The sequence below is a fragment of the Aplysia californica genome, unplaced genomic scaffold (genome assembly GCF_000002075.1).
Source record: "Aplysia californica isolate F4 #8 unplaced genomic scaffold, AplCal3.0 scaffold00271, whole genome shotgun sequence".
In the NCBI taxonomy this organism is placed as follows: Eukaryota; Metazoa; Mollusca; class Gastropoda; order Aplysiida; family Aplysiidae; genus Aplysia; species Aplysia californica.
This window is the reverse complement of record NW_004797541.1, coordinates 560,055-577,804: the sequence shown is the minus strand read 5'-3', so window position 1 is coordinate 577,804 and position 17,750 is coordinate 560,055. Positions and strand designations below refer to the sequence as shown.

The 17,750-nt window shown below is 41.6% G+C and overlaps 1 protein-coding gene across 2 annotated transcripts in view; it reads right to left on the bottom strand.

The window, feature by feature from the left end:
• Positions 1–15,804, bottom strand: part of LOC101856742 (Usher syndrome type-1G protein homolog) — a 28,329-nt gene extending 12,525 nt beyond the window's left edge. The window contains exons 1-2 of one of the 2 annotated variants that reach the window (XM_005101149.3): positions 15,563–15,804; positions 5,884–6,076 (exon numbers count right to left, since the gene is read on the bottom strand). In XM_005101149.3, coding sequence (XP_005101206.1) covers positions 5,884–6,047 — 164 coding nt within the window. In that variant the 5' untranslated portion in view covers positions 6,048–6,076; positions 15,563–15,804. Of the gene's footprint in view, positions 1–5,883; positions 6,077–15,256; positions 15,497–15,562 lie in introns of those variants that run through there. The other variant, XM_005101150.3, reaches the window with a different exon arrangement.
• Between the last annotated feature and the right edge of the window lie 1,946 nt (positions 15,805–17,750).

The window sequence follows — 17,750 nt, the reverse complement described above, 5'->3', positions numbered from 1 at the left end:
CACACACACACACACACACACACACTCTCTCTCTCTCTCTCACACACACACACTCACACACACACACACTGTATGTGTTTTTATGAGGAGTGAATGAAGAGATAAGCGTACTTGTAAGCTTATGTAATAATAAACATGAGTTTCAGGAAACCTTTTCTGTAAGCCAGTTGTGTTGTATACCTCTAAAATGAAAGCTGGGACTTTTGACAATAAGGAGTAAGGAACCCATTTTTGGCCATGTTCGAATTTGGGGAGAAAACTAAAAGAGAAACCACATCTATTTACGATGTTCGGAAGCAAGTCGGTTCGTTATGAAGTTCCCCATGGAAACAGGAAAATACCTGGAGCGAAGTAAATCAATCCAACCAACTTTTCGGTGCTTGCTTTTTCAAGCATTTATCAATCCATAAGTTTAAAACTAAACCAAGAAAAAGAACGACATTATTAATGTTACCGGAGTACTTGTTTATTGTTTTTATTGAGCGGCTATTTGTAACTGCAGTTAAGAATGAAAGGGAATCCGTAGAAGATACAATAACATTTACAAGAAAGACGCGTTCACCTTAAACATGTCGCACTTTTACACCGACTGTACAAACTTTTTGCTAGCCTAGTCTTTTTAAGACTGAGGCAGCACGCGTCAATTGCTCGCTATATTTGCGCTTGGGAGGCTGGCGTAGTGTAAAGACAAAACAGTCGTCTTGTATTCTGGGGGCTCATTGTTCGACCCGACTACAAACCTGCGGGTTTGTTTGGCATTGTTTTTATTTGTTAAACTCTTGGGGTCTTCATGGCTCTCTGATCCTAGTTCAATCTTATCGGATTTGGACATGAATTGTACGTTCTTCGTCTTACTGAAACCGACCGGTCTTGGAACGAGGAAGCGAGATCACAAAAAAAACACTTTTCGAGCTCAATTCCTGACACAATGATATTTAAGAAACAGTTCCGTGAGGGAAATTGGGGGGGCAAAAACAACGTCAAAATAACATTCTATATGTTTGTAACATTGTATCGAAATACCCAGCTGTCATTAAACATGCAATAACTGGTGAGAAGAATAGCTAAGCAAACAAATGTGAAGGATCTGAATAGTTCCTTGGTCAGACGCAAGATAACGATAACAGCTAGAAGAACTTGGCGGGGGTCAAGATGTAGCCTGAGGTCTTCAGGTTGCACTTGACAGAGCGCGCATATAGGCAGAACAATACACTGAAGACAACATGTTTCTCTCAACGTGGCGGCCAGGTATTCACAACTGACAAAATACAGTAAATGGCACTTTCACATTGGGGCTCTTGTATAGTGGGCGTGTCTGTGTGTATCTGCATTGAGTGTGTGTGTGTGTGTGTGTGTGTGTGTGTGTGTGTGTGTGTGTGTGTGTGTTTGTGCGTGCGTGTGTGCATGTGTATGCATTGTGTATTAGTCTCTGTGAAAGTGTGCGTTAGTGTACGGGCCACGGATGTGTTGAGTGGCGGGAGGGAGAGGTTGAGGATTGTGACTCCAAACGGCAACAGACCTGAGAGCGTTAGCACAGTGTTTGAGGCGTCAGAATCGTGATACAAATATCATAAGAAATTATCTTGAATTTGATTAATGGCTACGTATGTATAGTATGGGTTTAACACCCTTTTCAACACGATTAATTTGTTTCAGATAAGGGACCACCTAATTTAACGTCAATCTCCGATAGGACCTAGCCAAATGGGTTATTAGCCTTGAAAACTCTATCAAATTTTTAATGATCCCACTTCAAAAACGCCCAGCTGGAGATTCGAACCAAGGCCGTCCGCTTGGTATTCTAGTATGATGTAACTAAGGTAACAGCTAAATCATAAATACATTTGGCAGATGTAGAATTGTTACTGGGACGTCTGTATCAGATCGTGATACGGCTTTTATGGCCATCGGTCGTGCGTACAGGGCAGTACCTGCAACGGTGTGTTTGCTTTGTCATGAGGAACACAAGATAATAAAATAAAGTTTCATTTTTTACGCTGCTACCAAAACTGCTAAGAGATAACCCAAATGGGAATTATAGTAGGAGAACGAGAATGCATATATCGCACATTTTTATACTTTTTCAGATTTTCGAAGGCGGGTGGGAATTTTGTTAATAATTTTGTAATGGCTTTGCGGTTTTCATAGCCCGTTTTTGGTTGTTGTTGGTGGTGACACTACTGTGGTTGGTTTGTTATTGTTGTAATTGTAGTTGTTGTTGTTGTTGTTATTGTTGTTATTATCATAGCTGTTGTTGTTGCTACTCCTACAGTTCTTCTATGTTTCTTTTCATTATTGTTTTGACTACTGTAAATGTCATTTTCACTATCAACCATTGATCATCATCATCATCATCAGCAGCAGCAGCAGCAGCAGCAGCAGCAGCAGCAGCAGCAGCAGCAGCAGCAGCAGCAGCAGCAGCAGCAGCAGCAGCAGCAGCAGCAGCAGCGTCGTCGTCGTCGTCGTCGTCGTCGTCGTCGTCGTCGTCGTCGTCGTCGTCGTCGTGGTCATCATCACCACCATCACCATCATCCTTCTACCCCTCCTCCTCCTCCCCTCCTCCTCCTTTACCACCACGACCAACACCACCACCAGCATTTCTTCGCACGCATTTATTCTGATTGTCTTTTAGAAAAAGAATGAGGGGGGGGGGGGCACAAAGTCAAAACAGAAGAATTGTACTGATAAAGGTACAATAACTAACTTTTGTTCTCCCTTATCTTGGCGTGCGATTATGTAAGATTCAAAATAAAACAAAACATAAGGAATCAGGAAGCAATGGTCCACGGCTTTTGACTAGGGCTGGGCTTTTTTGTGTATGTGCGGTTGTTGTTGTTTTTTTTCCCCTCTTTTTTGAGGGGGGGGGGGTGTGTCTAATGTGCCAGCAATCACTTCTAGGAAGCCAATCTTTAGAAACTAGAACAGGATATTATCGTCGTTTTCAGAACTTGAGAGTCATAACTGCCTGCTGAACAAGCGACTATGCACAAGAAGCAGATAGTGTCACTGTGTGCTTCAGCTCTCAAACTATTAAGGTGGGTAAGTACTAGTTCGACTTGCTGAGTCAGCGTCAGGGACGCATAATCTCTAATAAAACAGTCAAATATAAACGTACAAATGACAATCATTTGTAGAAAAAAGAAGAGTAATTCAATTGATTAATGGCTCATGTAGAAAAAAAACCCACTATTAATAGCTGCAGCGGCATTACGTCACAAATTAAATTTAATGTTCTCCCCAACATTAGCAAGTCAGTGCTAGGTTTAAGTTTAAGTTATTCTCGCAGAAAATCGGACCCTTCGACCAAGAAAAAAAAGACAATTAGCAAGTTGTTCCTAAGATCCTAAGAAATCGAATTCGATTGGGTAAAATTAGTCTAACTTTCAACTGCATGACAAAAAGACCTTCAATGTTAAACATATTCCGCACAACAAAACAAAAGAATAAAAGTCTTCTCCTCAACACATCGAGTAGATAAGGTTGATTGGGCAAAAATGTGTTTGTAAATTGAATTGATTACATGTCGTCTACCTCTGAGTCTCTGTACAAAAACATCACATTGCATTTAACCTTTCCTACTCTGTTTTAAATTCACCACTGTCACCTGGTTGTTGTTTTTTTTTCATCCAAGACCCCCCACCCACACCCACACACACCCACACACACACACACACACACACACACACACACACACACACACACACACACACAAACACACACACACACACACACACACACAGACACACACACGGTTTTTTAAAAAAAGCATTTCAGTCTGTCAGTCAACACGTTCCGGTTACGGTTATGTTGCCCTTTGGTGTGGGGGTAGGAGGGGGGGGGGTGAACAAGAAAACAACATGACATGAGATAACTTTATTGGAACATTCGAGATTTTTCTGTTTACCGGGGATTAATAAAAATGACTGTCTTTTGTTATCGTCAAAATCCCTCGATCGAGCATTTCAGGTTAACCTGTTCTCAAGTTATTGAACTCAAAGATTTGAGAAAGGAAGTCGACTTTGAAACAATGTTAAAAAACCCATTATTTTGCTAGAAGGTATCCCATGTTTTTCACGCTGCTTCCTCACGAGCAAAAGCAGTGAACTTAATGCTGGCGACCTGGATTCGAATCATGTTTAACACCTGTGTTATTTCTTTAAGCGTAATCCAGTCTGTCCTATAGAGGGTTGGTTGATCTCAAAATGTATCCGTGTCACCAGCCTCGTAAAAGACTGGGTCACCTGTGTAAGAAGGGTGGCTTTGCTAAAACGCTAGCACGCTATATCTGCAGTTTGAAAAATCATGTCTAGATATAACAATTGTTTGTAAAGGGTCGAAAACCAATTCCTTTTCTTTACAGCTGGGAACAACAAAGCCTTCGCCGGACACGACTGCAACTAAAGTTTAAGAAGTTCGTCTCTCATTCAAAAGCCCCGGGTTCGAATTCGGGTGGCGACCGAAAAAAGAATCTTCTTTAAAATTGTCTGCTTTCACTTCCTTTCCTGCTCTCTAGCAATGTAATGTCGTCTGCTTTCGTCACTACTTACTGTCCCCACCCCCTCACCTCCTTTGCCCACTCCTCTGGGCTTCTGACTCTTTCTGCAGCCTTTCTACTGCTATTCTTTGGCTCCTTACTGCTGTTTTTCAGCCACACCCCTGATATTCTGGCAGAAAAGATCTACACCTAGCCTTCTCGGAAAAGGGCGAAAAATCACGGAGGTCCTGTGTGCAAGTTGCGCACGATAAAGATCCCTTGGTGGTCTAAATTCGTTAAGAGTAGGCTTCGGCCGCCACCCGGGCAAAATTCAAAACTTCCTACCTCCTGAAAATGTTAGGTGTGTCCCGCACTCATATGACCTTATGCAGTAGCGAGCACCGTAAAACACTTACACAAAAAAGTACACAGAGGGAAAAAGAGAAAGAAGGGGAGAGATAAACCACATCGTAAACCTATCACAACCAAAACTTCCTTTTCAATCTTTAAGAGATAACAACCATAAATCCAACGCAAAATATTATTGAGCAAAGAGGGGTGTGGAGCTCAGGGCAAGATGACAATAAATACAGAATAAGGAAAAAATGAGTTAGTAGAAAGCATATCATTATCATAGATTTGTGTGCTGACTGATCATATCAAAACAACAAAATGGCGCAGAAAATGCTGTTTAACGACGTTATTACAGTTGGCTTAAAAATCATACTGCTCTGTTTTATAGTGTGAGTCTTAAGATTGTGCAAACCAAATTTCGAAAACGTTTTTGCTTTTATTAAGTAGAAAATAGAGTGAAAGAAACCGAAAGTTACTCGTGCACACTCGTTTGTATTTGTATGCGTGTGTATGTGTGTTTATGTGAGTGTAATTATGTGTGCATATGTGTGTATGTGTGTTTATGTGTGTGTATTTATGTGTGTGTATTTATGTGTGTCAGTGTCTGTATGGACACAAAGAGACACCTTATCACCTCAATATTCATACCAACATTGTGCTACCATGCTGGACATTAAGTAAAACCTACGAAAGCAAATTCACCGCATGCGAAATGAAATGTCTCCAAGACGAGACAGGCAGAGAAATGAAGAGTCATGCCTGCATAACATAGAAAGTCAGAAAATAAAATGGTTTGGCCACCTGTTACGTATGTCACCTGGCCAGCCAGCCTCGAGAGCCTATAACACCAAGCACTCAGGCTGTAGAGGAAGAGGAGGGCCACACTAAAGGTGGATCGAGGGTGTCAAGGAAACCCTGAGAAAACATAACATCACAACCGAAAGAGCTGCGAAACTGGCCTATCATAGAAAACTACATCTCCCCTCGACACTTAACGGCAACAGAGGAAGAAAAAGTAAAAGTAAAAAATAAGTGTCTGTATGTGCGTAACTCACTGTCGTCCTACGATAAGTCGGAGAGCCTCCAGGTTTCCATTCCTAGCTGCCCACATGGTGGCCGTTATTCCATCCTCGTCTGGGTAGTTGAGGTCGCGTTTGGTCGCTTCCTTTAGAAGGTCCACGTAGCCATCTTTGGCCGCTGCGATGAACCGTTCAGCCATGGTGCTGTGTTTCTACACGGGTCTAGGTCCTGTTGGGATTAAGTAGTTATGGTCAGTAAAAAAAGACGAACGCACACACACACACACACACACACACACACATACACACATACACACACACAAACACACACACACACACACGCGCGCGCGCACGCACACGCACACGCACACGCACACGCACACACAACTTACACCTTTCTTCCAAGCTTGTGAGCTGAGAGGGATACAACGTCCCAACTTAAAAAAACGATCGAGACACTTACAGAAAAGTACCCCCAAACGAGAATAGAACTCCAGTCTTCTGCGAGAAAGGGCGGAAACCGTGGGGTTGTGGGGAGGGGGGGGGATTCGAACACTTGTTTTTCGCATTTTACACATTTCGTTATCTGCGAAGGTTTCATATTTGCAATTTGCGTCGCCCGGTGACATTATATATAATATGTATCTCGTTTCCAGTGTCATCTTACCCCTTTAACATTCCTCGAACGACTTGAATTCGCAGATTCCTTTAAGTTATTATGCGCAGAAAAACAACAACCAAAAGCAGTATACAGGGGTCATTGGGGTGTTTCCTGAACAACACACTATAACCCTTGCTCAAAAGAATTCGTGCCCAGCAAATGTGTGTGGATTGTGATTGTTTGCGACATTGTGTATTATTCATGCCTTTACCCATAGGGATGAATAGAATGAAATTATGCATTATTTTTATTTTTTTAAGTAGATGTGTTACACATGACTTAAGAAAAGATGAATATGATGAACCTGCAATAAAAGGAATAGATCTACATTTAATTTGTTTTATTTGTTTGCTCTTTTACTTAATTTATGCGAAACACAACGACTCGATAACGGTCGTAGTTAGTAATGGGGAAAAAGTAAGACAGACAGACTGAAACAACAAGAGCAAGTAAAGAAGTAGGACCTACCAGCGGACCTACCTCCAACCACCCACAAATGCATTTAAGAGACCAAATATTTGCAGATGACTATGCACTCCTTGCCACAACGCCATGATGACAAAAGAAATTAATAAAATAATATGTCGAAGAACTCAGTGACCAAAAAGGATTACAATTTACTGTGAAGATGATCAAAATCACGAACAGAGAAAAGTGCAAAGAACTTACGGGGAAGAAATAGATAGAGCAACCAGTTTTGAATAACTGTGAGCCAGGATTGACACACAAAAATGGAAAGCAGCCCAAGGATTAAATCGAGAATTCCGATTGCGTCATCAAAGTTTTAAAAGATGATATTCAGTTGGAAAAGACACCATAAAGAAACAAATGTAAGAATTCAAAGTAGTGCCCTATTCCCGTCGTAATTATGGGCGTGAAGTATCGACCATACACCTATGACCAAAAATAAAAAGATCACAGCTTTCCAAATGAAATAGTACTGATCTTAAAAAATACCTTATCTCCTGGACAGAGAAAATATGTTTTAAAGTACTATAAAGAATAGGTTTAGAAACACCAACAATCCCCAAGCATGTAATAAAACTGAAAGTGAACTACAGTCAGCATATCCAACGCCTTACTCGAGAAACATTATTCTGGAAGCAGAGATAGAAGGCAAGAGAGGAGAGAGAAGACCTAACAGAACACGGGAACCGGGCAAAACATTCTGGCTACAAACTGAAACAATCCAGGAACACAGGATGCCGAGAAGCAGAGTGTTTTATTGCAGAAAAGTCCGAGAAACAACGTACAATTACTGAAAAGACAGCAAGACCCATCAATAAGTCGCGACTATCGTGGCGGTGGAAAGCAATACATAATAGAAAAAGCCCTGAGCTTCAGGTTATCGTGCTAAAGGCACCCCGTCCCTCCCTGTTACGGATCAGACAAATTGTTTACCCCCCCCCCCCCCCAACCTTCTAATCCTTTCCAACCTGTTAAGCTTAATATTTGTGGCTCAAAACTGTTCTTGAAGTTATTATCTTGCCTTCAAAACAGTTCCGAGAAGAATTTTTTTTCTGGAAATACATCGAATTGAAATGATAAAGATGCAGTATGTAATTTTCCTAACCTCTTATCCTGAACATTAGATCTAGGTCTGCATCCCAAAGTAAATGGCATATCATTCTTTAGAGTCTTTTTTTTTTCGTTTTTATGACTATTTTATCAATAGTGTTTTAATAGTAATGACCATGAAGACAGATTCAGATCAAAGTTGATCATTAATACATCTCCAGAGCAGTTAATTTCGGAAATATGGCCGAAAACCGGAGGGCATTCAGTTCCTAGCCGAAACCCCGTCTTCTTCTTCGGCTGTTCGGGACAAGAAGACTACTATCGTCGCTTTCCCGAAAGTGTTCCGCAGTCAATAATGTCATCAGCTGCTTCACCCATACAGGTTGATCTTGATCACTCTCGAAGTCACGAGAGAGCGTCTGACTTATGGTTACAGGCAACCAATTATTTTCACCTTGCTGTTCGTACTAATGCTGGAGCGCAGCGAATAGCCTGTTGTACCTTTCATAATGCCAAACCCATCTGGAAAATTGTACTTTGGACTTACTTAGTTTTATACTCCCATCGACAGAACTGAGATCATATGGGAGACAAAGCAACATACTAACTGTAAATATTGCCCCTGACACACACATTTGGGACATTTTTATAGGGTACAATCACAGACAATAACATTTAGGGGACTGAATACTTTGGAAAAAGTAGCGGAAAACATAATATATCTAAATGTCAGTTTTATTATAGTTTGCGCCAGAACGGTCGAACAATTATAGATATACATAAAGTATCAACAAAATCATTTCGAAGCAATTATTTCACACAAGTGTGCAGTGCACGTCTTCTGGAAGAATTCTTTTTAAACAAAGCGACTAACAACAGCTGTAAAATCTAGGCCTAATCTTACTTGCTGTGACATGCCCTGTCGTTTTTAGTTGCGCGTTTCCTTGAGACAACTGCGTGTTTGTCTATCACATTTGCATAAAAGGTATGTATACACCCAAGAACTTGTCATCATATAATGTATCGTTTCATCGGCTGCGAACTACACATTGTAACCCACATAATACGCTTGTTTTATGGGTTCGTCAAAGCATACGGGGAAACGTCAGAGAGTACTTCACACGTGCTTCGTTCTTCGAAGTTGTGCAAACAGCATACTTCAAGCCCTAAACCTTGTCTGTCGACAGGGCTAGATCTGCCTGTAATGGAGTTTGTTTACGTCTCATACCATATTGTTCATTTAACTAAAAATTTGGTACAGAGTCTTTGAGCAGAATACTGACTGAAAGTGGGATTTTTTTAATACATCCCTTGGTCCAAAAAAAAGTCTGATTTGCAAACAAAAAAATAGTACATACCGGTATCATATTCGTAAAGTTGAATCAAGCTTACATCTGACAAACGCACGCTTTCTGCGTTATTTACAATAAGTGATTCACTTAATTTGCTTTCTGCGACTGTCACCTAAATAGATTTTTTTAGATAGAGGAGTAATGAAGATTCAAGCATGTTATAGAGAAAGACGAGAGCAGTTGAGTAAGTGATGCTATAGGTGGATAGAAAACTGGTAATTTCAATTCTTTTACAAGTATTTTATAATGTCCGTGACACTGTGCAGTTCGTCTGCACCAACAGCAGAGAGTGTCTTTGTTGATGGGATGAAGTTTTCTTTTTGTTCTCAGGTTTGGGTGAAAAGAAATGGCAGTTTGATCTGGGTGTTGTAGTTTGTCAGTTTGGTTGTTGTTGTTGTTGTTGCTGTTGTTGTTGTTGTTGTTGTTGTTGCTGCTGCTGCTGCTGCTGCTGCTGCTGTTGTTTTAAACTTTTTGTTCTTATGAGGTACATGTATAGGAAAAGTTCAAACGTCCTAAACAAAAAAAATACTACCGGATACTGTTGAGGTGGCAAACTTCTCAAACACAAAGACACTGGACTGCTCGAGCAAACAAATAATTAATTTCTATCCACACTAATAGTCACAAATACATACACCCCCATCCTCAGACCCTCTATATAATGCTCAGTTACACAAAAACAGGCACAGATAGTTTGACATGAACTGAAAAGCAAATGACTGAGAGATAAGCAAAACATTGTACAGCGCTGGCAAGATCAACACTAGAAGGCAGAGAAAAAAGTCGCAATCTCTCTCTCTCTCTCTCTCTCTCTCTCTCTCTCTCTCTCTCTCTCTCTCTCTCTCTCTCTCTCTCTCTCTCTCTCTCTCTCTCTCTCTCTATCTATCTATCTATCTATCTATCTATCTATCTATCTATCTATCTCTCTCTCTCTCTCTTACACGCACACAAACACACACACACACACACACACACACACACACACACACACACACACACACACACACACACACACTCCCTCTCTGTATCTGTTTGTAATAATATGGTGTAAGGCTAGTGTTCTTAGTGCTGTCAGCTCCTTCTACTTCTTCTCTCCATTACAAATAAATGTAACCCATCCTTGCCAAAGTGTGGCTGTTATCTACAAATTCACGAACGGCTGGGAAAATCTACGGCTTGTTGTGAAGAGTGTTACGTCACTGTAAGATGCCACATGACACGTGATCTATCTATGCATAATTCATATCGGTGCTCAAGGTGGCGATCCAAACTGCAACATTCCTGGCCCATGCCTTAGAATTACAAAGTTTAATCTATCAAAATCGTAAAACTACTCGGAGCCGTTATCAATTTTTCAAAAGTGAGTACCGAGCAGATAGAACTTTGTAATGCTACATCATGGTACTTTGTAACGACACCCCGTGGTATAAGAGGGCAGAAAAAGTTTGTGGGGTTTTTTTTAGTTAAATAAGTTCACTTGTGAGATTGCCCATCAACTGTCTGACAAAAAATACTTACGTAAAGAGTAATGGGAGTGGCAAAGGACAATACATCCTGAATGAAACCTGTACGCCGCAATCAAACATGACAATACAGGGCTCCTATCTTTTCAGTGTCTGCTTGACAGATAAAATTCCAAAGCTGTGGCCAGTGAAAAGTTCGCATAAGAAGACCACTATGAAATTCGTACTAAATACAGTGTGTGGAAATCTGATGTCAAGAAAAAAAGCCTACATTGACAAAATCTTTTGAAATGGGGTTCTTTCAGTTACAGTAGTTGGTGTGTTGAACAAAAATTGTTATTTCAGTGATAGATCTATACCATGACCACGAGTTCCGTCACCAAAGGACGACAAACGTTTATTCTTTTTTTTTTTTTAAGTCACTCACTCCTTGAAACCTAATCCGGAACACCTGAGGGGCAGGAAACAAGCCAGGCGCTTCAATTGTTCAGCAACATGTACATCTATTTTGTTGTTTAGTTAATTAAAAGTTTAAACGCACTTCTGTTTTACAATTAGATAAAAACCACAAGAGGCCTAAATTAATCCCTTCGAAGGTATTTCCTTCTTTGAGAAGGGTCGTGGCCCTACTTTTTGCTAAAGAAAACATTTTGTTGACAAAAGAGTGAAAAGAAAGCCTGGCAGGAGGTGAAGAACGGCGAAGGCACCACCCCTACGTATTCATACCAAATCAAAGAACTACTTTTTTTCTACTTACAACATCGCCAGTGTCACTGTCCCCTGTAAAGCCTACTTGCAGTTCACAATATCAACCAGTTTACCCATATCAAGGACAATAGCCCTCTTAGAAAGCAGCCTCTTCAGCTTTTGATAGATCAAGCAGACGGCCCTGATAAGTTATCGGGTTCGTTGTCAGATTCTCTGCTCTATTCACACCACTTTAACGCAATGAAAAATGTACGGAGTCGAAAGTCAAGTCTTGAACTTTAAATATAGAACTTTTGCGAAAGAAATCACCTTCTTTAGATCTGTATTTGGAAGAGATTTTTCCCTGACGCCCTGGCAGAGGAGAGGGCTCAAGGTAAATCTTCCGCAAGTGTAGGGAGGAATTCTCAGGATCCGCCTCCTGTGTTTTGCTTGTTTGCGTAGAGTTTTATATCCCGTGCAGCACAGTGTCAGCCCAAAACACGCTGTATCCAATAGGATTTGCTATTGCTGCTTCTTCTGTTTGTCGTTGTTGCTATTGTTGCTGTTTTTAGCTGGCAGCTGCTGCTGCTGTTTCGATTTTGACGTTGTTGCTGCTGCTGCCGCTGCTGCTGCTGCTGCTGCTGCTGCTGCTGCTGCTGCTGCTGCTGCTGCTGCTGCTGCTGCTGCTGATGTTGTTATAATTGTTGATGTTGTTGCTGATGTTGTTGTTGTTGCTACTGCTGTTATGTTGCTGCTGCTATTATTATTGTTGATGTTGTTGCTGGCGTTGTTGTAGTTGCTTTTGTGGTTGTTTTGTTGCTGCTGTTTAGATCACGAGTCTATTCACAGGTACGAACCTCGTCCTTTTGTGTGGCATATCAAGTTATACAAATTCACTGCAGCCCAATCGCCAGCCTCACAAGGTGGGGAAGAGATCTTCAAAAACTTTGTAACAAGGATAATGTATTTCATACCGAATATTTATTGATGGCATTCACTTCCATCTTGGATCCTAGTTCCCTCAGTACCATTAAGTGAGGTTAAATAAAATAAACTTTTTTTTTTTCTTTTTAACGCTTTTGGTCTTCTTCTCACATCATAATTTTTACTAGTGGATATACATTATTAGATAAGCTGCAAGTATGACCTTAGACATACTATGAAGGCACTAGACCATAATCATTTGCAAAAAGGAGTTACATACTTTTAAAGACTGTATGAGTGTGGGGGTACGGGGTCATAAAAATATCAGAGTGTCGTAGCAGATTTCTCAAAATCTAACTAAAACAAAAAATGAAATAATAAGGTTCTGTGATACAATACAAAATAAGCGATTTTCGCTTCGTAGGCAAACAGACAGATGAAACATCTTGATCTACGTAGACATCTGGATACCTGGAAAGCAATCTCAATTCCTGTGAAACTATCAAACACTTCAAGTTTTTAGCCCTGAAACGCCCCCCTATTTTTCAGATTATTATTACTACAATTGTTGTGTCACCACTTACGCTATCATGAAACTGAACTTCACACAAGTTCGATGACTTCGCAATCAGACATGCTTCACTGGCATGATTGTGTGTACATGAGGGATTTGAGTACTATTTCCATGTCAAAGATCTTCCACCTGTCTCTGTGAGAGTTTGACTACGATAATAAGTACCTTAAAGAAGCGGTGATAGTAATGAACCGATGTGGATAGAGAGAGAGAGACAGGGGGAGAGAGGGAGAGAGAGAGAGAGAGACAGGGGGAGAGAGGGAGAGAGATGGAGAGAGAGAGACAGACAGACAGACAGACAGACAGACAGACAGACAGACAGACAGACAGACAGAGACAGAGAGGAGAAAGACACAGAGAGAGAGGGGGGCAGAAAGAGAGAGAGGGTAGAAAGAGGGTGAGAGAGAGAGCAAGAGAGAGAGAGGGGGGGAGAGAGAGAGGGGAGAGAGAGAGAGAGAGAGAGAGAGAGAGAGAGAGAGAGAGAGAGAGAGGGGAACAAGGGTGCCTACAGCAAATTAATATAGAATGTTAAGAAGGAAGAAGAAAGTATTAACACAAGGGGGGCTGTAGGTGTGTCTACACCCCCATCGACACAATTTACATCATTAAGGAAGCAGGCTCCGGCCCTGCCTGTTAGGAACCACCCAGGCAGAGAGGAATACAGCATCCCGGAAGAATGAGCGAAGCACTCAATACAAATTCTCCTCACACGGGAATTGAACTCTCGTCGTTTACGTGCGACGGCGAAACACCTAAACACTGCACCACAGACGCCGGCAAAGGAAGAGAAGACAAAGTAGAATTTTGACAGAATGCCATTCGACACATAATTATTGTGTTGAATTTTCTTATCTTCGTCTCCCTCGTTCATCTCTAAATGGACATTTCAGTCTCTAGTGCTGCTCACCGCAGGTTCTCCAGGCTCCCAGTCCCCCAAAGTTCTGGGTCTCCCTGCCTATGATTGAGCCAATATTTCTCACAAAGAGCTTCCAGCATTGGGCAGGCTTGTAGCAGATGGTTTTCTGATTGTCTGCCGGTGTCGCACTGACATTGTTATCGCCAATCTTCTACTAAAAGGTTAGGCTAAGGTTAAACACTATGACCACTGCTTGCACACAAAATGTCCAGAAACGTCTCCAGGCGGATTTGAACCTGTGTTACTTGCGTCGCGGTCAAATACGGTATGAACTGAACCAACTACGGACCTATGAAAAAAATTTTTAAAGAGTAGAGACTTTTTAATCCTTCCAAATAGTTTGCAGATGATAGCGTCTAGATAAAATTTTTACTGGAGATTTAACACTACATACATGGCTCTTAGCGGCAATGCAGTCAAAATAGAATCCTCCAGAAACTAATAATAATTATAGTATTCCATGGTACAACCAAAAATTATGCCTCATCTTTGAAACAGTAAGTATAGATTTAGTAACCCAAAGAGGCGGTAAAATTGGTGCACATAAAGTAATGCCATGGCATGGGTATTATGCCGAGTCGGTACATTACAACACAGATTGTCCAAGTCGGAAACAGCACAAGGGCACCTTCCAGCCAAGTTTAAACTGTACAATTTTAAAGGGATGAAAGTAGCAGGTACAAGTTGCGTTTATGGCCAAGTTCTGTTGTACGATTTAAATACACCTGCCAAACGATAATGAATTGGTTTTTAAATAACTTGTGTCTTTGATTTGGCTGGTTTGACCAAACCCAAACATCGACAGTTGGAAAATTTCACACTACACCACCTATTTTAAGTAATTGAAAACCACTAATTGAAAATTTTTAATTTGGAAGGTCAGGAGCCTATCTGAAATAACATTTTCAGCACATCACGTGCTTCGACTAATAAAAAATACAATGTATACTTTGCTAATAAACACGACAGCAAAAAAACTAAGTCCAGGTAGTATGGGCAGTGCTTAACCTAGAACCCAGACATAACTTGTGGTGATATTACATGATTTACTACTAAGGCTTAAACAACTCAAGTGTTCTCAAGAAAAATGAGTCACGAACGAAAAGATAAAAGGAAGTCCCTACAAGAGCTGCTATCTCTGGATATTGCGATCGGTATATGAACAGGCCAACGGAAACATGAGACCTTTGGGGCATACTGTTGTTCGTCTTACATCCCGAAATTTAGAACTGAGAATCTCAGCACAATACAGAAGTAATTCAAGCCAACGAGAACTTAACAGTCGTAAATTAATCAATCTACAATTTTACTCACCCTACCCCGTCTCAGGCCTCGCAATAGCTAGTCGCTATAACTGAAGTAAAACATTAGACATCAGATAGCGCTAAAACTGAAATACCCGCAAGTCGTGGTATCCCAACAGAACGTAGTCAAAGCTTAAAGAAAATCCGTATCAGACAGCATCACTTGACACATGTTTTTATTCGCCCTAATGCAATGCCGACATCGGCAGAGAACATTTCGGCAGAACACGTTTATCACACATGTAACACACACACTCTCTCTCTCTCTCACACAAAGGAACACTAATTAATTCATTTTTTCCACAAGCCCTCGTACCTTCAGACGCCCCAGTCCGTGTGTGGGAAAAGGACACCTCGATGAACACAGTGGGCGTAGAGAATTGCGTGACTCCAGGTGACTTGTCCAACATAGGAAGGTCACTGCAGACTGTTAGCATGCGATTTCGCGAATTCCGAGTTCGTATAGCTCGTGTTAACAGGGCCCGTGGTCGATTGATAATACATTACAAATGAGCCCTGTGGTCCAGATAGGGCTGATATCTTTACGTTGCCGCAGGGAAATTAGGCCGGGGCGTGACGTACTGAGAGGAAAAGAGGGAGAGGGGTGGGGGTGGGGGCGCAGCTCCAATACGTGAATAATAATATTATTATTAAGAGTGCTAACTTCACCTCATACAAGCCACAAGTCACGGCGGAAAATAGGGGTGGAGGTTAAGGGAGGGGGGGGGGGTATCTTTCTTATCTTTTGTTGTAGAAACGGATATGATTCATTGTTACTCGCGATAAAACGTTACGCTTTCAATTAGCAGGTCAACGCATACATCCATTCACAAGCATCCATCGGATAGGGGGGAAAAGGGGGGGGGGACAAATAGAGACGGGGAGAGTGAGAGAGAATGGGAAGAGAGATGGGGGTGGGGAGAGAGGTAGAGAGAGAAAGAGAGAGAGAGAGAGAGAGAGAGAGAGACAGAGAGAGAGAGAGAGAGAGACAGAGAGAGAGAGAGACAGAGAGAGAGAGAGTAAGAGAGGGGGTTTACGTCATGACCGGAGAAAAAACAGTGTCTAAATCGCCCTTACATGATTCGGTTGGGTTGAAAGATAAAAATAACGAGTGTCTTTAATATTAAATCAACGTACCACTGAGCTTTGAAACAAAGATCTATACTTCCAGCATGCCACGCCCCCGTGTGATGTGAGAGAGGGATACACAAGAGTGAGAGAGAGAGAGAGAGAGAGAGAGAGAGAGAGAGAGAGAGAGAGAGAGAGAGAGAGAGAGAGAGAGAGAGAGAGAGAGAGAGAGCAGGGGAAGGTGGGAGGGGGCAGAAACAAGAGCAGAATTGGAGGGGGGTGGCAAACAGAGATATCGAACTAGGTCCGTACACCTACAGCATCCACCCAACTGCTATTTTTGCCATAATATAGATTAATACAAATGTTCCCACACGAAATCACCCCAAACACTTTGCTTAGTATTGCATCTCCATCAAAGGTTTTTGTACTATTTATAGCCATCAGATAAGTCAGTTACGAATACATTTACAGCTTTATTATGACCTCGCGACCCTGATGTCCTCTGAAGCACTAGTAGATCGACACAACAATTTCTTCTTTCTCTGGTCGGGTTTATAACGTGACCGTGGGGAGACTATAGCCGTTGACGTGTCAAATTGTAAACTCACGATTCAGCGACAATAAATGAATCTTTAGTTGTTTTTTGTTAGTTTGTTGTTGTTGTTTTTTTTGGGGGGGTGTAAGTGTTTTACGGCGCTCGCAACTGTATAAGGTCATATGAGCGCACGGGACTCGCCTAATATTTTCAGCTGGTTGGAAATTTTGAATTTTGCCAGTGTGGCGGCCGAAGCCTACTCTTATCGATTTTAGACCACCAGGGGATCTTTAAGGTGCGCTCGTCCGAGATGGCTAGGTGTAGATCTTTCCTACCAGAAGATCAGGGGTGAAAGACAGCAGTAAAAAGGAGCCAAGGAGTAGCAGTAGAAAGGCTGCTGAAAGAGTCAGGCCAGGAGCCCAGAGGAGGGGGCAAAGGAGGTGAGGGGGTGGGATCAGAAAGAGGAAATAAAAGCAGACGACAGAAAATTGCTAGAGAGCAGAAAAGTAGGTGAAAGGAGACCATTTTAGAGAAGAAAATTGTTCGGTCGCTACCCGGATTCAAACCTTACCCTTAACCTCTAGGCCACGAGAGCCCTCTAATCTTTTGTGTAACGAAACATCATGAGTACATTTAAGGCAAAGAAATAAAGACAACAAAGTCATAAGCAACTAACGATTGCCGTGCTATTGTTTTTCTTTTCTGTTAACGTGTTCGCCAGTGGCATGAAGGCGGAGGCCTACCAAAACGTCACTTCGTCGAAACTCGTGCAGCGCCTAGCGTATATCCTCAAACCCACACATTTGGAATATCTTCAAAAAATTAACTCGAAGAAAGGTACTTGTGAAAAAATGTTCTTAAAATGTTTGCATGCCGATTTTATGGGTCAATAACATAA